General features: G+C 44.0%; 1 protein-coding gene across 2 annotated transcripts in view; it reads left to right on the forward strand.

Annotated features, from left to right (window-relative positions):
- Positions 1-3,442: 3,442 nt before the first annotated feature.
- Positions 3,443-24,610, forward strand: part of trappc8 (trafficking protein particle complex subunit 8) — a 137,829-nt gene continuing 116,661 nt past the window's right edge. For both annotated transcript variants that reach the window (XM_060823884.1, XM_060823885.1), the window contains exons 1-2: positions 3,443-3,727; positions 9,081-9,275. In XM_060823884.1, the coding sequence (XP_060679867.1) occupies positions 3,571-3,727; positions 9,081-9,275 (352 nt within the window). In that variant the 5' untranslated portion in view covers positions 3,443-3,570. The remainder of the gene's footprint in view (positions 3,728-9,080; positions 9,276-24,610) is intronic.

The raw sequence follows: 24,610 nt of genomic DNA on the forward strand, positions 1-24,610 counted from the left end.
TTTCATGGTCAAATGTTTGCCTTCCTTGCTAAGAAGTAATTTTGTAAAACAGTTGTATTGAACATGTGAGCTGTGCAAGGTTACCTTATGAACTCTCCAATTAGCTCAGACTGGTACCTCTTTATGGTAGGAGTTTATCTTGCTAGCAAGCACCTACTTGGCTTGGTATGTTTATCCCACCTGATGAATGGCTTAGGGCCTGTAGGAGTGATTGGTCAAGCGCACACAGACCTGCCAATTAACTTTTCTTCCTTATGAATTATTGTCTTTCACTGTAATCTGTCTAATTAAGAACATACAATGTTTTTGTGAGCTGGTACCCTACTCTCCTAGGTTATCAGAACCTAGTTAGTTTGGCTTATAGGTATCAGTGTTATGTTGTAACAGTGATGCTATTGGTAAATAAATGAAGCTAATCTGTCTGTAAGAGGTTTTTCATTTCAGACTTCCAAAGAGTGTGATCTCGGGGACAAACCAAGAGAGGCTTATGGGTCCGAGTCCAGAAGGGATTCCCTGAGCCGTCTCAAATCTGTAGTTTAACACCTTTCAGATGAGGACGACTCTCTCCCACTCTCAGGGTGAGTCTGCAAGTGGCTGCATAGACCAATGCGGCTACTGCAGGTTTTATTACACTTGGGCCAGGTGGTGGTCATGGGAAGGGGTGGGTGGGGGATGAGTGTGACAGGGCACTACATTTGCTGTTTTTGCCTGGTTTCCAGTTTTTCCTGACTGCAAGAATCCAGGTGCTCAATGACTTCATGGATGCTTTTCTTCCACCTTGGACAGTCTTGGGCCAGTGATTCCCAGGTGTCTGTGGGAATGTCTCACTTCACCAGTAAGGCCTTGAGGGTATCCCTGAAGTGTTTCCTCTGCCCACCTGAGGCTTGCCTGCCAAAGCGAGAAGTAGAGTACCTGCTTGGGGAGTCTTGTGTCAGTCATATGGACAACGTGGCCAGCCCATTGCAGGTGGGTGGGGGGGGAGGGGGGGGGGGGGGGGGTGGTGTTGTCAGTGCCTTGATGCTGGGGATGTTAGCCTGGTCGAGATGGTGGTATTGGTGCCCGAAACATCGATTTTCCTGCTCCTTGGATGCTGCCTGACCTGCTGTGCTTTTCCAGCGCCACTCTAATCTAGACTCTGCTCTGCAGTCCTCACTATTGCCTAGCTGTATTAGTGCATCTTCCCAGCAGATTTACAGGATCTTGCGCAGGCACATTTGGTGGTACTGCTCCAGTGCCCTTAGGGATTTGCTTTAGACGTCTCATGGCTATATAGGAGAGCCAAAATCACCACAGCTCTGTAAACCATGGTCTTGGTGTCGAGTATGATGTTGTCGTTCTTGAACACCCTTTTCCTTAAGTGACTGGAGTCTGTGCTAGCACACTGGAGGTGATGCTGGATCTCTTCATTAATAACTGCTTCAGCTGATAGGATACTTCTGAGGCATTGGAAGTGGTTAATGTTCTCTAGGCCCACTGTGTGGACCTTGAAGATTAGGGGTTTGTGCCACAATGCAGGCCAGTTTGGTGGATGACCTTCGTCTTGCGAATGTTCAGGGTGAGAACCGTGCTCTCATATACCTCTGTGAAGATACTGACAATGATCTGGAGCATGTCCTCTGAGACTGCACACACAAGTGTCATCTGCGTACTGCAGCTTGATGACACTGGTCGGGGTGACTCTGGTTTAGGCTTGAAGTCAGCGCAGGTTGAATAATTTCCCACAGGTTCTGTAAGTTTGCTGCACTCCAACTGTGAGCTTGTCGGCAGTGAGGTGAACCATTGCGAGGTATTGGAGTAATGACACAGCCCTGCTTGACATGGGTCCAAATAGGAAATGGGTCAGTGATGGAGCCATTTATCTTTATCATGACTTCCATGTCATCACGGAGCAGGTGAAGGATGTTGTCAAACTTTATGATGTAACCAAAACGACAGGGATGCTCCATAATGCTTCCCAATCAATGGTGTCAAAGGCGTTTGTAAGGTCGAAGGTGGCTGTGTTCAGGGATAGGTTCTTTTCTCTACATTTCTTCTGCAACTGCTGCAGTGTAAATCATGTCCTTTGTGCCCCTCCATGGCCAGAGGCCACACTGTGACTCCAGGAGGAGTCCACAGGAGACGGCTGAGGAGGACCTTGGTGAAAAAAAAGTAAAGTGGATGCATTAGACAAACTCCTGTCTCATGGGCTAAGTAGCCTATATGATGTCCTGCGACTCAGCCACCATCGTGAATGAAGCAGTTTTTGGAAATATTTTAATCGTTATCTGTTTTTTAAGACCATAAGACATAGGAGCTGAAATTAGGCCATTCAGCCCATCGAGTCTGCTCTGTCATTCAATCATTACTAAGTTTCTTATACGCATTCTCCTGCTTTCTCTAACACTTAGAGTCACAGAGATGTACTTGATCCTTTTACTTGTTAATATATTGAATTGTCAATTGGATCACCCCTTAACCTCCTAAACTCTAGAGAAACCAGGTGAATTAGGATAACAACTCCTCTTACAATCTGACATACACTCAATGCAACAGCTGGGAATCCTGGAAGCACTGCGCAGACGCGGGCGAAGGGGCTGGACCAATGTGACGCAGGGTGGACCCTTGGCGATGATTGACATTCGGATTGATTCGTCGAAGTGCGCAGACGCGTCAACACAGGAGCGAAGAGACGTGTACGCCACGTGAGGGCGGGTCCTGGAACGTGATTGACAAGACAGTGGCTGCAAGAGTATGCATGCGTGTTCCTGTGGAGGTGGGAAGACGGTGCATCGCGTGAGGGCGACCCCTGGAAAATGACTGACAGAACGGTGATGACCAGTGTACGCAGGCGCGTTCCGAAGGAGGCGGGAAGACGTGACGCAACGTGAGAGGCGAGCCCTAGAAAGTGATTGACAGGACGGTGACAACTAGGGCACGCAGGCGCGTTCCGAAGGAGGCGGGAAGACGTGACGCAACGTGAGAGGCGAGCCCTAGAAAGTGATTGACAGGACGGTGACAACTAGGGCACGCAGGCGCGTTCCGAAGGAGGCGGGAAGACGTGACGCTGCGTGAGGGGCGAGCCCTAGAAAGTGATTGACAGGACGGTGACTACTAGGGCACGCAGGCGCGTTCCGAAGGAGGCGGGAAGACGTGACGCTGCGTGAGGGGCGAGCCCTAGAAAGTGATTGACAGGACGGTGACTACTAGGGCACGCAGGCGCGTTCCGAAGGAGGCGGGAAGACGTGACGCTGCGTGAGGGGCGAGCCCTAGAAAGTGATTGACAGGACGGTGACAACTTGGGCACGCAGGCGCGTTCTGAAGGAGGCGGGAAGACGTGACGCTGCGTGAGGGCGAGCCCGAGGACAATTGATTGACAGAATGGCGTACTGGGCGGAGTGCGCAAGCTCTCAGCCCGTCGTGAGGGGGTGGGGCAGAGGGCAACTGTCACGTGACGCGGCGTCGGGAAGGCAGGGAGACTGTGTCCAACATGGCGGCGCTTGGCCTGTCCTCCTTCCCCTGAAGGGAACCGCTTGTCGTCTCGTCGATAAAGAGCAGGGGGAGGGGAGCGCCCGGTCTCTGAGGGCCCCGGGGATGGCTCAGTGCGTGCAGAGCGTCCAGGAGTTCATCCAGGACACCTTCGTGCCCATGGTGGCCGTGCTGTGCAGTGAGGCCGCCGAGAGCTCGACGCGGAAAAACAACCTGAGTTTCGCCGAGCTGGTCAGGCCTTTCTGCCGCCTCACCTCTGAAGGTGGGTTTACCGGGCGGGCGGGTGGGTGGGATGGAGCCAGTGACAGTGAGTTAGGAAGAGGCCTTTTCCCAGGGCCTGTAGTTATTCCCTTCCCCTGTTGTCAGATCCCCGGGCTCTGCCTCCCTCGCCCTCCGTTACCATCAACTGTCTCTGGGCTTCATTCAGCACCTTTCACCCCCACACTCCCCAGCTTCCACTCAGTCGCTGAAGGTTTATTTACCTTTCCGTGACTGTCACGGACCGGCCACCCTAAATAAACGTTTCCGTTCTCCCGCGTTTCCCTGCAATGCCTGCTGCCGAAAGTCCTGGGAATGCTCAACAGGTCTGGCATCAGAGAGGGAGGACGCGTTAATATGTTTCACGGCGATGGCATTTCACCAGAGCAGGGGGGGAAAAAAGTTATCCCTGTAATGGATTTGAAGCAGGGGACATAAGCTGCGCTGTATTTTCACTCTTAGGTTAATGAGAAAGCTTTGGAAGCCTAACAACCGATCAGCTTTTCAGCTGACTCGAGTAAATTTTGTTCTGTACGGAGGTCCAATGGAGACTCTTGCATTATACTTCTCTTCTCAAACACTTCTCTAATAAACTCGGGACTGAAGCTTGTATCATGTACGCTTTCGTCCTATGTTTTGTAGTTGAATCGATTTATACTTGAAAAGAGTGCATTGTGGTGCAGTTGTATGTTCGAGTGAAAGCTCCTGTTTTGCAGATATCATTGCTGCTGAGAGAAACAAAATTGGGGAGGCTATTTAATGTTTTGTTATAGCGTATTCCACCTGGACACCCCGTGCTGGCCTCTTACCCGCCTTTGATCTATTTATAGCCAACTGCCGCCGGACATTAACCGACTCGACCTGTCCACCCCTCTCGCCCACTCCAACCTCTCACCCTCAGAACGTGCAGCCCTCCGCTCCAACCCCAACCTCACCATCAAACCGGCAGACAAGGGAGGCGCGGTAGTAGTTTGGCGCACTGACCTTTATACCGCTGAAGCCAAACGCCAGCTCGCGGACGCCGCCTCCTATTGCCCCCTTGACCATGACACCACCTCCCACCACCAAACCATCATCTCCCAGACCATCCATAATCTCATCACCTCAGATTCCTGATGAAGGGCTCTGGCCCGAAACGTCAAATTTCCTGTTCCTTGGATGCTGCCTAACCTGCTGTGCTTTAACCAGCAACACATTTTCAGCGGTTATAGCGTATTGGTACTTGAGATAAAATAATCATGAGATTTAAACTTCTCCCAATGAGGAAGTGGCTGCTGTGTGCATAAATAACAGTTCATGTTTATGCTTTGTTAATAGAGATGTGTTCGTCAGAAATACTTCATTTGGAGTGACAACTGGAATGGGGCAAGAACAGAATCCTTAATTTTAATTTAGTAAATAATACTTGTCTGTTGCATTGAGTTCAATAGGTTTACAAATTCACCAGTCATACGTTGAACAGATTGGTGTATGAAACTGTCTTTGTTGCCATACTGAGTTTCATTTCACAGTTTTGACTTAGGTGATTATCTTGATGCTTAAGTGTAACATGTAGCGGATGTGTGTCCTGGCATTGATGTTTGTGTTAATGAATTCACTGGGAAGAAGTAATGTGCATCAGTTGCATTATACTGATATTTACAAGTGCTTGGAAACACTGTGTCCAGTGTCCATATTGACATGGGGATTTATAATTTCAGGAGGAGGAGGAGGCAGTCTACTCAGTTTTTCAGTAAGATAATTGTTAATCTGATTTCAAATCCTCTTTCCTCCCTGCCTCCCATAACCCATTGACAAATCCTTTTTGGACAAGGGAGTCAAAGTAAGCCTGGACTAAATTCAATGACCATACTTGTTTATTAATTCACCAGATGTGGGTGTTGCTGGCTAAACCTGCAGTTTATTACCCATCCCAGATAGTCTTTGAGAATGTGGTGATGAGCTGCATTTTTAACCTTTGCAGTCCATATGGTGGTGGTGCACCTGTAGTTCTGTTAGGAAATTCTAGGGTTTTGACCCAACAAAAGTAAATATATTCCCATTTCTTTGCAAGTTGGGTTGATTGGCTTGGAGAGGTACTTGGTGTTGTTTGTGTTCCCATGTACCTGCTGCCCTTGTCCATAATGGTCTTGGATATGGAAGATACTGTTTAAGGAACTGAGAAGTTGCTGCAGTACATTGTGTAGATGCTACATACTGCTGTCTTTTGAAAAAAATGAATGTTCAAGATGGTGGATGATGTACCAATCAAACAGGACTGCATTATCCTGGATGGTGTCTAGCTTTGAGTGTTGGAGCTTCATTTATGCAGCAACTAGAAAACATTCTGCTGTACTCCTGCCCTATGTTTTGTAGATGGTGGGTAGGCTTTAGAGAATTAGCTGAGTTACTTGATGCAAAATTTCCAGCCTCTGGTCTGCTGTTATGACCAGAATATTTGTTTCTGGTCAATAACCTCTAGGCCGTTTTCTGAGCAAGCAATTATTGCAGACTATAAACCGATTGAGAGAAAAGAATTTTCCTGTTACCTCCTTAAAAGTCCTCATTCTAAATTGTTTCCCCTAGTTCTAGTCTCCCTGACAAGAGTGAGCTTCCTTCTGATATCCACCCTGTCAAGTCCCATCAGGATCTTGTTTGCTTCAATAGCCAGTTTCTTTTTATTGGTTAATAAGATTTTATTGATTGCTTATCTATTGTTCAGGTGAAGGTGGTGGTACATTGTCTTTTAACTGAGTGGCTGGCTGGGCTATTTTGGAATACAGTTGAAGGTCAGCCACATTGTTTGAGACATATCTAACTAGAATAGGTCAAGACAGCAGGTTTTCTTAGTTGAATAACAGTAATGAAGCAGATCCATTTTTATAATCTGCAAGTTTCATGTACATAACTGAAACTAACTTTTTATTCCAGATTAAGTAAGTTTTAAGTTTAAATTCAATCAGCCAATGTGGTATTTAAATCTGTCTGAGTCATTAATCTGGCTGCTGGACTACTAGCCCAGTGACATTATTGCAATGCTACTATCCCCCATTATCATGCTTTCATCATTGCTGAGTCAATCCCGAAGACTCCCTTCGTAACAGCACTTAATGTATGTACACTGTGTTCTTCAGGACTTCCTGAAGGCAGGTCACCATCACTTTTTCGAAAGCATTATGTGCTGACCACGCTTGCAATGTCCCATGAATAAATGAAAAAATGGCAGGCAATGCTCAGTCTTATGAATTATAAATAGATCTAATGAACAAATGCATAAATCTTGCATAATTTTCCACTTTCATTAATTTATTCTTGCATTTAGTCCTCAAGTTTCAGGATCCTAATGGCCTAATATGCAACTATAAATTTTGAAACCTATCATAAGGCACAAGCTATTTGATTTGAATATTGTCAGCTGTGCAATCTTTGTATATGTTAGGTACACGTTTCTGCAATGTATTTTTTTGTTTGCCTTGAAGAATCTACTATTCTATTTAGAAAAACACGAACTTAATGCTTTCTTAACTCATTTTGCTTACCAGTCCAGATTGCTCAGGAATTGTGCACAACTGTGCCCTTTTTGCATCCCCTTTAAAATTGTGCCATGTGTTTGCTGTCCAAGTTCTTCTTCCTAAAACAGCATAACCGTGTCTTAAATGTAGAAAGCTAAATGGATGATCTGGAACTGTAGATATGCACTTCGATTTTCCACAATATGTTGACCATGTTTCCCACAGTTACATGTTTTTTGCTTAAAATCCTGGACTTTTTTCAACTTTGAAGGCTACCTGTACAGCTGTCCATTCCATCTCTGGGTGGTGTGAGGGAAAAAAAAACTTGATAGACTAAGCAGTTGTGAAAATTAAATTTTTTTCACACTTAGAATTTCTCCTCAAATTCTTACAAGCATCGATCATGACAGTTACATTCCATGCTTGGCTTTCTTTGACACTTAATCTTCCTTGATGCATGATTCATTCAGTTTTTTTTTGTTAGACTGACTCTTGTTCTCCTGTTCATTCTTATCTATGTTAATGGTCATGATATCATTTCCAGCTGCACACAGTAGAAATTGCTTGGTTTAATTTATACAATGCAGGAATACAACATGCTACTGTCTGGAATTTGTGCATTCTCCTGGTGTCTGTGTGGGTTTCCTCCCATAGTCCAAAGATGTGCAGGTTAGGTGGATTGCTAAATTGCCCATAGTATCCAGGGATGTGCATGCTAGGTGAAGTAGCCATGGGAAATGCAGGTAATAGGTTTAAGGTGGCAGGGAGGGAGTGGGTGGGATGATCTTCAGTGGATTGGTGTGACTCAATCAGCCAAATGGCTTGTTTCCACACTCTGGGCATTCCATAATTCTACAATACTGATACATATTAATTTTAAAAAAAACATGGTGCATGTTTGCTGTAACTTTAGGCCAAATGCTGCTTATACATCAGTGGGTGGATGCCAACGATCTCAGTAGTCTTGGAAAGAGGTGTTCTCCCTATTGGTTTAGTGCTGGATACTGGACAATGTAATAGAAACTGATCTGGTTATTGTCACTATCGCTATTTATAGGAGCTTGCAGTACTATAGCAAGTTGATTATCCTTTTACCTGCATTACGACAATGCCTGCACTTTTAAGATTGTTTAATTGGCTGTCAGATTGTCTTGTACAACTATCCTGAAAAGTGCAATTATAAATATCTTTGAAAGGCCGAAGCTTGATAAATTTAAATGGCACAATGTTTGAAGGGGATACATATGCAGAGACTTGGGTGTTCCCACACAAATCTTTGAAGATGGTAAGACATGTTAAGAAAACTATTTTGAAGAGTACTGGGCTTCTCCATGTACAGGCACAGAGCACCAGATGCAGGAAGCTGTCCTAGCTTGTTGTAAATCCTTAGTGTGCACTGACTTGTGAGAATCATGGGTACTAATAGATTCATCACCTATGAGTAGGGATGATTATACTGAGAGTTAATCTTCAAAATGAAAAGTTTAAGTACAGAAGAAGCACCTATTTTCAATGATTGACAGATGAGGAACTTCAATTTTTATATGGAATGCACTGTTTGAAAGGGTGGCAAAAGCAGGTTTAATTGTAATTAAATTCAGAAAAGAATTGGAGAAATACTTGGAAAGATTGTGTAAAGTGGAGTGAGCTTGTACCATTATCCTTTCAAAGAATAATTAGCTAAACATCCTTTAGTAATGATGGGGTCTCGTGTCCATCTGCTTTGTGTATGAGACTTTTATTTCTGTGTACTCCAGGTAGGTATATAATCAGCATGTAATTGGAACAAGCAATGTCAGGCTACAGTGAGCAGAATGTTGCTTTCATCTGTTTAGTGAATTTTTGCTGTTTTTCCTTTCTGTCTAGTTCATATGCGAGATCCTAACAACCAGAGCCATGTCATTAAAAACCTGAGGATCAATGTTACCGGAATTGTTACCCAGCCGCCACAACAGACTGCCATTCGGAAACTGTTAAGTGAGGTGGTTTCTGCCAGTCAACCTGCAGAAGGATTGGTTGCTAATGTGATTACAGCAGGAGATTATGATCTCAATATCAGTGGTAAGCCCTTTGTTTCGTATTTGTTAATTACTTTTGCTGTGAAAGACACCAAGTTGTGGAAGGTATTTAAAGTTTAAATTTAGTTCTTAAGAGTTGGAAATTCAAACAAACTTGATTGCCTGAGTTTTCCTTATGTTTTTTCAGTCTCTGTATTTATGAATTTGAGTTGCAATTAGGGTGTAAGTTTGCAATCACTAAGATAGTTTGGGTCCTGAAATTGGGTGGGCATTCTCTGTAGTAGTATTCAGCAACTGTAAAGGGATTTGTAATAAATGTACTTTGTATAAATGTTTCTGGCTAAGTTTTTGAAAGGACCATTGTTTCGTCATTGATCAGACTAAAATGCAAAGTGGATGATTCATTAAGCTTGTCCTATCCATCCTGTTGATGTTTGATTGAAATAGCCATGAAATTATTTGTTTCCTTCAGGTAAAAAATTGAGGAGCAAGCTAACCCATGAGAGAAGTAAAAAATGAGGTCTGCAGATGCTGGAGATCACAGCTGCAAATGTGTTGCTGGTCAAAGCACAGCAGGCCAGGCAGCATCTCAGGAATAGAGAATTCGACGTTTCGAGCATAAGCCCTTCATCAGGAATAAGAGAGAGAGCCAAGCAGGCTGAGATAAAAGGTAGGGAGGAGGGACTAGGGGGAGGGGCGATGGAGGTGGGATAGGTGGAAGGAGGTCAAGGTGAGGGTGATAGGCCGGAGTGGGGTGGGGGCGGAGAGGTCAGGAAGAGGATTGCAGGTTAGGAGGGCGGTGCTGAGTTGAGGGAACCGACTGAGACAAGGTGGGGGGAGGGGAAATGAGGAAGCTGGAGAAATCTGAATTCATACCTTGTGGTTGGAGGGTTCCCAGGCGGAAGATGAGGCGCTCCTCCTCCAGCCGTCGTGTAGTTGTGTTCTGCCAGTGGAGGAGTCCAAGGACCTGCATGTCCTCGGTGGAGTGGGAGGGGGAGTTAAAGTGTTGAGCCACGGGGTGATTGGGTTGGTTGGTTCGGGCGGCCCAGAGGTGTTCTCTGAAGCGTTCCGCAAGTAAGCGGCCTGTCTCACCAATATAGAGGAGGCCACATCGGGTGCAGCGGATGCAATAGATGATGTGTGTGGAGGTACAGGTGAACTTGTGGCGGAACAAGTTCCACAAGTTCCGCCACAAGTTCACCTGTACCTCCACACACATCATCTATTGCATCCGCTGCACCCGATGTGGCCTCCTCTATATTGGTGAGACAGGCCGCTTACTTGCGGAACGCTTCAGAGAACACCTCTGGGCCGCCCGAACCAACCAACCCAATCACCCCGTGGCTCAACACTTTAACTCCCCCTCCCACTCCACCGAGGACATGCAGGTCCTTGGACTCCTCCACCGGCAGAACACAACTACACGACGGCTGGAGGAGGAGCGCCTCATCTTCCGCCTGGGAACCCTCCAACCACAAGGTATGAATTCAGATTTCTCCAGCTTCCTCATTTCCCCTCCCCCCACCTTGTCTCAGTCGGTTCCCTCAACTCAGCACCGCCCTCCTAACCTGCAATCCTCTTCCTGACCTCTCCGCCCCCACCCCACTCCGGCCTATCACCCTCACCTTGACCTCCTTCCACCTATCCCACCTCCATCGCCCCTCCCCCTAGTCCCTCCTCCCTACCTTTTATCTCAGCCTGCTTGGCTCTCTCTCTTATTCCTGATGAAGGGCTTATGCTCGAAACGTCGAATTCTCTATTCCTGAGATGCTGCCTAACCTGCTGTGCTTTGACCAGCAACACATTTGCAACCCATGAGAGAAGATTCAGATAGTAGTGACTTCTTTTGATGGTTTGGTTGGAAAAGGGGCAGACCTTCACAGACCACTCCTCACCATATCTCTGGAGTGCCTTATTTTGGGTCACCTGGGACAGAGGTGGTGGTGAGTGAGTCAGTGGGCCTTCCTGTTCATTTGCTTCCCGGCCCACCCAAGGTGGTTGTCTGAAGGCTCGGGTTGGCCCTTTCTTTTTTTAAAGATGAGAATCCGTTTGAACATTGGGGCGCAGACAGCCTCACACCTTCAATGCATTATCTAAGCCGACATGTACCTATTGTTAAACCTGGTGTTGTGATTTTTAACTTTGTCCACCCCAGTCCAACACCAGGACCTCCAAATCCTGGTTGGAAGTGGTTCTTTGGCGATGTGGCTTGGCTCTGGGTAAGGAGCATGTAGGTCTGTCTGGTTGCAAATCTCGAGGCTGTACCCAATTTGTTAGACTAACTCAAACCTTTGGATGATCAGGACAATATGAATGAGTGAGATGCTTCCTTTTGTTCTGTTACTAATTTGCTTGACTATGTCACTGCATCGATCTGGTGTAGCTTTATTATGGAGACCGTAGAAGTCAGGAATGGAGAAATCCAAAAAGACTGCCATCCAGGAAGAGTTGTGAAGAACAAGATCTATTTGAGGCAAGAGTTTCTTTACCAGAGCACCATGGCACATTAGAATTTGTTTGGGGCTTAACACAGTGCGTTGCACTGAGATATTGTAATCAACTTTTTCAGTCATTAAAATACCTGCCCAATATGTAGGGATTGGAACTGTGCATCATCGTATAGTACCAGTGATTTGATAAATTCATTCTTGTACTGGATATTTTATTTTTCCTAGTATGTTACAGAACATAACCGTTATAAGAGTATGCCTGAAAGTAGGTTAGCAGTCGGCATCAGAAAGTTTGCCGACTGTAATTTTCCTCCTGAAGGAATGACGTCCCATTTCAGCAACTTCATTCTTGCCTCCAATCTCTTGTCTCTCTGCTTTTCAAAACATCATCATCCTACAGAGTTGCTCTGAAAATGACTAAGCTTACCAAGGACTAAAAGCTGGGAGAGATTCTGGAAAGATGTTGCCACAGAGATCAACCTCTTTATTGAATGAATTGAGCAGTTATAGTGCTAAGGAAAAAATGTGTGACTGGTTTATGCTTGTCTAATTACTATATTTTGTTTCCTGGCCATATAACTGAATAGAATAATTATTTTAAATTGTTACGAATCAATATATCACTCTGTCACAAAATCTTATTTTTATAATTGATGTGTCTTGCTCAGGATAGTTCCTACAGTGTCAAGTCAAAATGTATGATGTCTGACCTACAGACAGACCATATTACCATACTGTATATCCACAATGATGCTAGTGATCTTGCAGGTGGATCTTCTCATTCCGGTAGTTTTGTCTTTATAAGGTTGTGGATCTTTGTGACCGGAATACAGAATGTTTGTATTTGGAATAGGATCCAAGGTGGTGCTGCTAGTTGGTCTTGATCCTTTTTTGATTAGTTAATATGACCATATGTATGTTGATCAAAATTTGTATTTATTGGCCACAAATCTTTCGGTTGTCACAATTTGTTGATTTTTGCCATGGTAAATTTGTGTCTGGTTTTCGAGTTAATTTTATGAAGAAATAAAACAGCCCAGTATGAAATAACAGCTGAAAATGTGTTGCTGGAAAAGCGCAGCAGGCCAGGCAGCATCCAAGGAGCAGGAGAATCGACGTTTTGGGCATGAGCCCTTCTGGAATGAGGAAAGTGTGAGGAAAGATAAGAGGTAGGGAGGAGGAACTTGGGGGAGGGGCTTTGGGAATGCGATAGGTGGAAGGAGGTTAAGGTGAGGGTGATAGGCCGGGGTGGGGGTGGAGAGGTCAGGAAGAAATGAGGAAACTGGAGAAATGAGTTCCTCCATCCACAAGCATCTTCCGCCTAGGAACCCTCCAACCGCAAGGGATGAAAAAAAACAGCAACATCTCCTCAGCACCTGCCTACGGAACTGACTGACCCAGCACAGACTGCGTTCAGACCAACACCACCCCGTGGCATAACACTTCAATTCCCCCTCCCACTCCACCAAGGACATGCAGGTCCTTGGACTCCTCCATCGCCAGACTATAGCAACACGACGGCTGGAGGAAGAGTGCCTCATCTTCCGACTAGGAACCCTCCAACCACAAGGGATCAAGTCAGATTTCTCCAGTTTCCTCGTTTTTTTTCTCTCTGTCTCTCTCTTCTTCTCTCCCCCCCAACCTTGTCCCAGTCCCAACCCTCGAACTCAGCACCACCTTCCTAACCTGCAATCTTCTTTCTGATCTCTCCGCCCCCTCCCCCACCCCCACTCCAGCCTATCATCCTCACCTTAACCTCCTTCCACCTATCGCATTTTCATCGCCCCTCCCCAAATTCCTCCTCCCTGCCTTTTATCTTTCATTCCTGAAGGGCTCATGCCTGAAATGTTGATTCTCCTGTTCCTTGGATGCTGCCTGACCTGCTACGCTTTTCGAGCAACACATTTTCAGCTGTGATATCCAGTATCTGCAGTCCTCACTTTCTCCCAGTATGAAATAACCTATTGTTTTCTTGGGGAAGCATGTCTGGAAACTTCCCTGAACTGAAAATTCCTAACCTTTGGAAATGACATTTTCATAAAAATTGTAAGATTATTTTGTATAGAATTTTTTTTGATTTCAAATACCTTCATTTAGTTTTAAGTATTGTAACTGTTCTGTTTGATGGCCCAGACTTAGTTGTCAGTGGTAAAGCAGTAGTGCTCCCCATTGATCCTAAAACAGGTCTGAAGATCTGATCACTGTGATGCAGACTTTCATTTTCACAGCAGTAGTTTAAACCGGCCAAATAAAGATGTAGAGCAGCAGAGATGGCAGGGTGAGCAGACCAGGAAGCGCCAAATCCCTTCATTACTTAAATTTTGAAATGTTAAAATTATCTTTATTTAATTATAATCAATTAAAATAAAATTTTAAAATTTCACGTGTCTTTAATCACAATGGAAAAACTTTACATTCCACAAGTAGAAAATTAGCTTTTTGGGGTTATTGAGCATGTTTAGTAATGATGAAGTGTTTATGCAGTTTAAAAATACATTTTTTTTCAACATAATGTACTATTTTCAGGAGTGGTAAAAGCAAGACTAGCCACAGAAGAGTTGACTTTCTCACCAGTTGAGTGGGTTATACTCTGTGGATATCACAAAATTGTACCCAAGTGAGAACGGCAAAATCACTGAGAGCAATATCTGGACCTCCACATTACTCTGTGTGGACTTCCAAAGGTGCTGTCAGATCCAATGAAGTGTGCTGAAGGTTCATAAAGAATTTTGCTTGTAAGTTTTAGAAGTGCAGAAATTCTGTAGTATTCAGTTGGATTTGCATTTCTATATTGTGCTGACATAATTTTACATTTTTGAGTTCTGAGTCGTGGCAACGTGTCGTGTCTGGAAATGATGTTTTGAGCACTAAGGCCCACTGGCGCTCCGTGTTGACGGCTTGAGGCCCACTGGCGCTCTGTTTTATTTGTGTGGCATGTGACTGGAGGAGTGGCAGGGGTGGTGTCTTGTGTACCTCCTGACATATCTGGTCTGCCAATAATGTTTCAAAATAATGACTCCAATGACCAGCGATGGTCACAATGCGGATTTCTGACCTCCTCAGGGACACCTATTCAGAACTGTGTCCTAAATCTCCTCAAAGCCATCCTCCTCCAAAAGCAATTGTGCCATAATCAAATGTGCTGCCCGTGTAATGGACAGTATGGACATCAGCAATGGCAATTCCAGAGCTGATTGAGCTACCAAAGATGCGGCAACAGCTCGCAATTCTATTGTCATCTGTGAACTGGTTAGTGCTAAATCGATCACCGCCTCGAACAACGAGCATACCAAGCATTGTTACTGTGCGCGTTTACAAAGGAGCCCCTCTGACCCAGCAGCCCTTCTGACCCAGCAAAATGGATGTGGAAGATGCATGGGTGTTCGAGTTCTGCGTCAAAAGGCCTCTGGATCACTCCAGTTTGCCTGATACTTTGTTACCAGTGCTTATTAACTATCTTCATACTGATGCCCACCTTGGCAAGGAGGGAAAGAGAGGAAATGCGAAGATACTTTCAGCAGGTAACATCATCTCTAAAGTTTCTCCATTCACAGATAAAGCATGCCTTTGGCCTACTGCCTGCACCTCCACAACCTGGTCCAAGTCCCACTCCACTTACCCAGCTCCCTGGAAATGTTATCCATTGTGCACTGAGTGCCAAGTCACATTCCTGGGAACCTTGCTCACTGCCTCTGATAGACAATTGATCCCAGAACATATAGCTTTGTTGCATTTGACAGCAGAGCTGGAGCAGAAGCAGCAAAGAATGCATTAAACGGCATTTAATTTGAACCCAAAAATCCTTGTGCACTCCAGTTGGAATTTGTAAATGCGAACGAAGATAGCCAAAAGCAAATTGATGGCTACACCTAACCCCACAAGCATGCGCCCTGTCTTGGGAGCACACTTCATTACATAAGACCCCATGACCCTGCAGAAACAGCACTGATCCTGCTCTCCAGAGGCCTGGGCTCCCTATCCACTGTACCCAAAAGCACTGACCCCTGCCATTCCACATACTGTGTTCACCTACTGTGCTGCTGCACTTCCAGCTTGGATATGCTGGTATCCTCCATCTGAGGCATCTCCCAAGGATGCAAGTCTTGTCAGTTTTAAGTATTTAACTGCCCTTATCCAAGAATTCAGATTACTCCATGGAGTGATACGCAAGGACAGACTGGATTTTGTTTTCGGGTTGGACTTCACTGAAGGAGATTTTGAATAATTGGCTTGTTTCCACTCAATTTGAAAGGGGTAGGGTGGTTATTAAGGACTGGATTTAAAAATTTTACTGGTGAACACTTTTTTCCACGTGGGAGTATTCTGGGGATTCTATTTACTGCGTGGACTAGTAATTCTTGTTATCATTGTATGTTGTGTGTCAATAACTTGTTTATATACTGGCTGTCAGATTCTTATGAATAAGCTGGTAGCACCTTTTTCAGCTCCATTTGGATGGTTATCAAGGAATGTTACAGGAAGGAATGAGATGTTAAAGGGTTAATTTGTTCTGCTGACTTGTAAGAAATTGGATGTCCCAGGGAGTGTTTTTCTGTCTTGCAGGCAGGATGTGACAATATAATCTTACTCTGTAAAAGCTGCATTTTAAAGAATAACCTCATCTCTCACTTTCTGGAAATAATCTAATCACCTTATGATGTTTTTGCGTGGCATGTGACAATGGAGGAGTGGCAGGGGGTGGTGTCTTGCGTTCATGACTGACTGTGATGTAAAACCCTGTATAAAGGGAGGACGGCTCCCTTGTTCAGAGAGTCTTACTTGATACACTCTGCATGCAACAGTTATGATCCTCCAAAAGCTTGTACTTGCTGAAACAAATCATGGCTGCTCACAGAAATTGTTATATAGCAGTTGCATCAAGTGTGTAAGAATCTCAAGAAGGGAACCTCACAGATGGGATAGGAAGTAATGTACAAGCGGGGATTAATGGTTGGTTAACAAAAAAGTAGGGCCAACTGGGTCATTCTACGTTGGTTTGTGGGGGTACTGCAAGGATCTGTATTTGGGGCCCAACCTGTTCACAATCTATGTCCATGATTTGAACGTGGGGACAAAATGTGATATTTTCAAATTTTATGATACAAAGCTGTGTTGGAATGAATGTTGAGATGTTTTGGGAGAATTTGGAGTGAGATGGCAAGAACATGGCAGTTGAGAATATGTGGAAAAATGTGAAGTCATCTCCTTGGAGAAACTGACGTGCAGTGTATTTAAATGGTAAGAGGTTGGAAAGTGTAGCTGTATCAAGAGGCTGAAGTGTTTTTGTGATCAGTGAAGTCTAATATAAAGTATGGCAAGCTTTTGGGAAAGCTAATGGAATGTCGTATTATTACAAGAGGATTGGAGTACAGTTATAGTGAAATCTTTCATTCTATATGAACTTAGTCTGCACCTGAAATACTTTTGAACAGTTTGGTCACCTTCTCTCATGAAAGGTTTTTATTGCCAGAGAGGGAGTGTAGCAAAGCCTTTCCAGACCCTGGATTAGTGGCAATATGCAAACTTGGTGTCTATTCTGTAGAGTTTTGAAGGTCTCATTGAAACTTAAAGGGATACACAAGCTAGATGTAGTTGAGAAGCTTCCTTGTTTGGGGAATAGTACCTTGGCAGGCACTTGTTTACTGTGGTGTCACCAATTCTATTCACAAGTAGCAAAGAAAATACATTTTTGTTTTGATGACCATGAATGCTGACTGTTCACCATTTATTGTATTGCAAAATTTGAGTTATGGTTGTGAATCTGGAAATGTAGAACCCTGGTATGGTGATCCAGAGAGAAGTTCAAATCCCACCATACCAGCTGGGAAATTTAAATCCCATAGTAGATTCCAGATTAAGCAATTATCAGTTATAATAATGGAGACAGTGAAACTTCTGGATTGTCAGGGGGAATAAAAGCATCTAGTTCTTTAATATCTTTTGGAAGGTAAACTTGCAGCACTCGTCAAGCCTGTATACCACCAGATCTGCAGTTACATGGTTGATTCATAACTCCTATGAAGCCACTCAGTTCTCTAATGATGGTCAGTCAGTGTTGTGCTCTCAGATAAAACAAGTCACTCAATGCAAATAAATGCAGATATAAAAAGCTTTCAAGTCTGTCTGAACAAGTAGTGCAATCAGCATAGAATTCTGAGAGCACTTTGGTTGTGGAAAAACAAAGTTGAGGATTCAGATTTTTGTTAGAACTGGATGTTTTTAAAGACTTCACTCATGCTTACCTTCACTGGTCCATCATCTGACTTCCTTTTTCTTCCTTGACTCTGCTTTTGACACTTAGGGTGTGAGGCTTGTTAACCATCCAGCCTCTTTGTTCTGCTCAAAAGCCAGTCACCAAAATGATTAGCTACATTCATCTCTCTACAAATGCCATGAGCCTTAATTTCCAGCAGTTTTTGTTCTTATTTTGGAATTCCAATACACTTTTTTGGCTCTTGGTAAAATGAGCAGTCTCTTTTCAAACATGAGATCTGTTTTAAAAATATAGAATTTTAGTGGAGCATGTTGAAATCTCAGCAGAGACTGAGCTATTTCAAGCTGTTATTTATGATACACCACTTGACAGTGATTCTGTTAACTGTATTCATAATTAATGTGTTTTATTCATCTGTGGGATTGGGCACCTCTACACCACTTGTTAATAAATCTGAATTGCTGAGCGGGCAGCTAAGATCAACCACATGACTGTGGATTTAGAGTCAAGTGTTTGCATGACCAGATAAGGATAGCAGATTTTTTTCCCTAAGAACATAGGAGTTGCATGGTGGCTCAGTGGTTAGCACTGCTGCCTCAAAGCACCAGGGATCCAGGTTTGATTCCAGCCTCTGGTGTCTGCACACTCCTCTCAGACATTCTCCCCGTGTCTGGGTGGGTTTCCTCCCGGTGCTCCGGTTTCCTCCCACAGTCCAAAGATGTGCAGGTCAGGTGAATTGGCCATGCTGAATTGTCCATAGTGTTAGGTGTATTAGTCGGAGGGAAATGTGTCTGGGTGGGTTACTCTTCGAAGGGTCGGTGTAGACTTGTTGGGCCGAAGGGCCTGTTTCCATACTGTAGGGAACCTAATCTTTTAAAAAAAATAATTTAGGAACTAGACTCGTTTTTAATGACAATTGCAGTGATTGAGGTTGTTGTGCGAGCTTTGCATATTTGAGTTTTTCTAAAATTGTATAGAAATTTCACTTATGTTGGGATTCCATAAAAATTTGAATTCTATTATTAAAAAAGTTAATTTAATTTGGTGCAACCGTGACAGTGCCTCAATCGTTTGCTCTTCTTTTCTGACTGTATTTGAATTAGGAAATTGTTAAACAATGGGTATGGGTTGCTGCATGTTGTGCAGGACTGGTTAGTTAAACCTCTCTTTTACTAGACTGTGGAGACAGCTGATATTGCAGGAGCTTGTCATTTGGAAGTAGCCAGAGAGCAACTTATCAAAAATGCAGATTTGCTGACAGTTTCTTTGGTTGGAAACTGAACAATTGATGTAAGTCCACCAAATATTTTGTGAGCAATGTTGGAGTGTTCAGTACTAAACCTGATGTGGTTTGTGGTTAAGTATATTCACTCGAGTTTGCAGTTTGTTTGAACAGTACATGCGACAACAAACACAAAGCCTATTGATTTTCTATGGGCTATGTTAATCAGAAGTTTGCCAAACTCCATTTCTGAATGAGTCATTTGAGGATCAAAAATCAAATGGTTCAGTCATTACAAACATAGCGAGTAACAGAACAGGAATTTAGTACTCAAAAGCTAGCTTCCATGGACTACATTTGCAGTTCTGTTTTCGTGAAACTGCGTTATTGGTTATTGGGCTGTTTCTTGGTTCATTTTCAGTCAAAGAAGTTTTTGAATTTTTTTAGTTGTCAATTTTTGACTGTCTAATTTCTCTTTAAAAATGTATAATTTCAATGATCATGTGGAAGGAAGTGCCACATTCTGACCATTCCATGTGCAAATAAGTTGTTTCGATCTCTCCTTTGTTTTTTTTTTCAATTTGTTTTAAAATTGATTGACTTAAATTTATGCCCTCTCGGTCATGTAGCCTTACAAGATGGAATCCATATTTATGTCATCAGTTCTATCAGTTGTCTCAGCTCCATCTTCTCGTAAACATTCATTATTCTAGGGGAAGGGGGGGGGTGTCCTAATGCTATTATTGCTAGACTATTAATCCAGAAACTCTGCAAAGGGCTTTGAATCCCACCACAGCAGATAGGTCAGGGAGGAGAGGTATGACTATCACCTTCATCTTCTCCCCCACTCACCCATTGCACTCTATGCTACTCTCTTCCCCACCCCACCCTCCTCTAGCTTATCTCTCCATGCTTCCAGCTCACTGCCTTTATTCCTGATGAAGGGCTTTTGCCCGAAACGTCGATTTTGGGCGGGGGAGAGTGGGGTGGGTAGGTGGAAAAGGAGATAGGCAGGTAGGACAAGTCATGGGGACAGTGCTGAGCTGGAAGTTTGGAACTGGAGTGAGGTGGGGAAAGGGGAAATGAGGAAACTGTTGAAGTCTACATTGATGCCCTGGGGTTGAAGTGTTCCGAGGTGGAAGATGAGGTGTTCTTCCTCCAGGCGTCTGGTGGTGAGGGAGCGGCGGTGAAGGAGGCCCAGGACCTCCATGTCCTCGGCAGAGTGGGAGGGGGAGTTGAAATGTTGGGCCACAGAGCAGTGTGGTTGATTGGTGAGGGTATCCCGGAGATGTTCCCTAAAGTGCTCTGCTAGGAGGCGCCCAGTCTCCCCGATGTAGAGGAGACTGCATCGGGAGCAACGGATACAATAAATGATATTAGTGGATGTGCAGGTAAAACTAGTCAAGAAAATGTCTTGCTGATTACCACTTAACTGTTCTCTCTCAGGTGATGAATCAGCTCCTCTACATTGAATGACATTTAGAGAAGCACTGAGGATTGCAGGGGCACCAAATGTACTCTGGGTGGAAGATTTCAATGTCTTTCACTATGTGGCTCAGCAGCAGTACTACTCATTGAGCTGGTTGGGCCCTTAAGGACACAGCTGCTAGACTGGGTCTGTGGCTGGTGAGGGAATGACATATTTGATCATCTTACCAACTGCCAATTGCAGAAGCAAGTGTCCATGACATTATCAATAAGAGTCAACACTGCTTGTGAAGGTGAAGTCCTGCCTTCATGTTGTACCACACAATACAATGGCAGGTATTCTCAATCATTTCTAAATGGCTCAGGCGAAAACTAATCTAGCAACTCAATCCTGGACATCCATGAGGTGCTGGGGACCATCAACAGCAGCAGAATTGTACTCCAGCACAAACAGCAACCTCATGGCTCAGCATATCTTCCTCTTGACCACTGCCTTCAAGCCAGGGAATCCACACTGGCTCAATGGAAAGTGCAGGAGGACAGGCCAGGGCGAGTACCAGGCATACGTGAAAATAGGTGTCAACCTGGTGAAGCTAACAATTCAGACTATGTATGTGCCAAACAACATATGCAGCAAGTGATCGATCTCACAACCAGCAGATCGTATCTAAGCTTTGCAGCCCTGCTACATCCAATGTGAATGATGGTGGACAATTAAACAAATCTTTGCATGATCCATCTCTGCCTCCTCCATTGGTGCCCAGCATTACAGATGGCAGTCTTCAGCCAATCTGATTTGCTTCACATGATATCAAGGAACAGAGGGAGGCACTTGATACTGTAAAGGCTAGGAAATCTGACAACATTCTAGCAATAGTGATAATGACTTGTGCTCCAGAACATGCCACTCCCCTAATGATATCTACCTGACTATGAGAAAAATTGCCTAGGTATGTCCTGTACATAAAATCCAACCCAGCCAATTACTGCTACATCAGTGGACTCTTGGTCATTAGTAAAGCGATGGAAATGGTCGTTTGTAGTGCTACCAAGCAACAGTTGCTCAGCAATATCCTGTTTAGTGACAGTCAGTTTGCCTTTCGTTAGTGCTGCTGATCTCCTGATCTCATTACAGCATTAACTGTTCAAACATTGACAAAAAAGCTGAATTCCAGCGATGAACTAAAAATGACAGCTCTTGATATTAAGCCTGCACTTGACTGTGTGTGGCATCAAGGAGCCCTAGCAAAACTGGAATCACTGGATATCAGGGAGCAAACTGTCTGTCTGTGTGGAGTCATACCTGGCACATAAGTTGGTCATGGTTGTTCATCTCTGTTCCATGGTATCTCTGCAGGGCTTCCTTAAGGTAGTGAACCAGCCCCAACAATCTTCAGCTGCTTCATCTGACCTTATGATGGAGGGGTGGTCATTGATGTTTGATTCACTGGACAGTGTTCAGATATGGACAGCATCATGACCTATCAGTTACTGATCCTGTCCATATTTAAATGCAGCATGATCTGGATAATATCCAGGTTTGGGTTGACCAGGGGCAAATGACATTTGATTCACAAATGCCAGGCTATGATCATTACCACTAAGAGGCCATCTAACCGCCATTTCTTGCCATTCAGTGGTGCTACTATCATTGTGTCCCCCACTATCAGCATTCTTGAGGTTGTCATTGACCAACTCAAATGGACCTGCCATGTAAACACTGGCTATAAGAGCAAGTCAGAGGCTTAAATGTTGCAGCAAGTAAGTCGCCATCTGACTACCCAAAGCTTGTCCACCAGCTACAAGGCACAAATCTAGCATATGATGGAATACTCCCCATTTGCCTGGATGGGTAGAGCTGCAACAGTACTGAAGAAGCTTGACATCATTTGAGGAAAAAGCAGCTTGACTCGCTCTGCATCCAGAAACATCCACTCTGTCCGCCACTGACGTTTAGTGGTAGCAGTATACAAACGATGCACTGCAGAAATTTATTCAAGATCCTCGGGCAGCATTATGCAAGTTCATGACCACTTTCATCCAGAAGGACAAGGGCAGCCGTTATATGGGAACACCTCCACTTGCAAGTTCTCCTCCAAGACCCTCCCCATCCTGACTTGGAAAATATTGCTATTCCTTCATTGTCGCTGGATCCAAATCCTGAAATTCTGTCCCATTAGAGCATTGTAGGCCAGCCCACAGCAGGTGGACCGCAATGGTTCCTGAGCACAAGTCACCGCCACCACCATAAGGGCAACCAGGTGTGAAGTATTGTTGTAGGTATCTTTAACTAGTTTACCAGCTCTCCCAGTATTACTGAATATAGCGAACTGGTGTGAGTTAGGAAAAATACCTCTAGCACATGATATCTCTCATCGGGGTGGGCAGTTAATGCTCACTAGCCAGTGATATCCAGATGTCGCAAATGAATTTTTAGATAAAAGCCCTGAATGTTATCCAAGCTGATGCCCTGATCATTTATTATTTTTGTGCAATTGGCCTTTTTATCAGCCTTGACTATTGAGTTTCTCCCTTGGGTGTGGCAGTGAACACACTTCAGGAGGCCCTTTATTTTCTGTTTGAGTTTGAGGAAATCCTGATGTTAGGAAAAATGCTATATCGATAAACTTGTTTTTATGCTTGGGTAGGGGAAATTCTGATTTTAAATTCTGCACATTTGTAACAGTTATAAATTGTAGAGCAAGTGTGAGAAAAGATATTTTTATAACCTTTGCAGCAAAGTGTCAGTATGAACCTACAAATTAGGAGTAGGTCACTCCATTTGATCCAGCTCTACCTTCATAAAGTGAATGGTAATCTGATTACCCCACATTCCTGCCTACTAACTTTTCACCCTGTGTTCAGGCTGTATCTGCCAACGTCGCCTTTTAAACATTCAAGGAGATTGTTAACACAGACAAAAATGCAGCTCATCCCTTTCTTAAATGGGTGACTCCTCTTTAAAAAATGATTCCCATTCAACAACCTCTGACAGGGCAAACCTTTTGCAAGCACCTTTTAGGATTCCTCTAGGCTGTTTTTAGCCAAGTCACCCCTAAACCTCAGCAGGTGCAAGTAGAGAGTGTGATGCTGGAAAAGCACAGCAGGTCAGGCAATATTCAAGGAGCAGGAGAATCAATGTTTTGTACATAAGCCATTCATTAGCCCTTCCTGATGAAGGGGTCTTGCCCAAAATATTGGTTCTCCTGTTCCACAGCTGCCTGACCTGCTGTGCTTTTCCAGCATCACATTCTTTACTCTGATCTCCAGCATCTGCAGTCCTCACTTTTTCCAGAGGTACAAGTCTAGACTGTACAAATCTTAAGAAAAATTACCCCTTCAAAGGGTTAATCTGATACCTTTTCAATTTCCAGTGCAGTTACATCCTTCTGTTTTAAGCAAGGAGACCAATACTGTACTCTAGATATTGTTTCACCAATACATTGTACAACTAAAATGGAACCTTCCTACTTTTGTATTTGATTGCCCTCAATGATTACATTCAATTAGCAGTCCTAAATACTCACTGTATCTGAGGGCTGATCTTTTGCAATTCATGCACTAGGGCACCCTGATCCCTGTGCATCTAAGCTGTGTTGTGTCTCACCATTTAGAAGGTCTTGGACCATAAGATGTCTGAGCAGATGTAGGTCATTCATCGAATCTGTTCCACCATTCAATGATATCCTGGCTGATCTGATGATCTTCAACTCTACTTTCCTGCCTCCCCATAACCCTTGATTTCCCCTTGCTGATTAAAAATCTATTGCAGCCTTGTATCTACGTAACAGAGTCTACAGCCCTCTGGAAAAGAATTACACTAACTTACTACCCTCAGGAAATTCCTGCTCATCTTTCTTAAATTCTATGATCATGCCATCTGAGATTTTGTCTTCTGACTCTAAACTTTCCCGTAGGAGTAAACAACTTCTTGACATCTATTCTCAAACCCTCTAACAATCTGAAGTGTTTCAATAAAGTTTACTGTATTTTTAACCCCAACAGCACAAGGCCAACCAACTCAACCTTTTTCCCCTTGAACAAAAATCCCTTATACCTGTCCA

Source organism: Hemiscyllium ocellatum, chromosome 4, assembly GCF_020745735.1.
Source record: "Hemiscyllium ocellatum isolate sHemOce1 chromosome 4, sHemOce1.pat.X.cur, whole genome shotgun sequence".
Lineage (NCBI taxonomy): Eukaryota > Metazoa > Chordata > Chondrichthyes > Orectolobiformes > Hemiscylliidae > Hemiscyllium > Hemiscyllium ocellatum.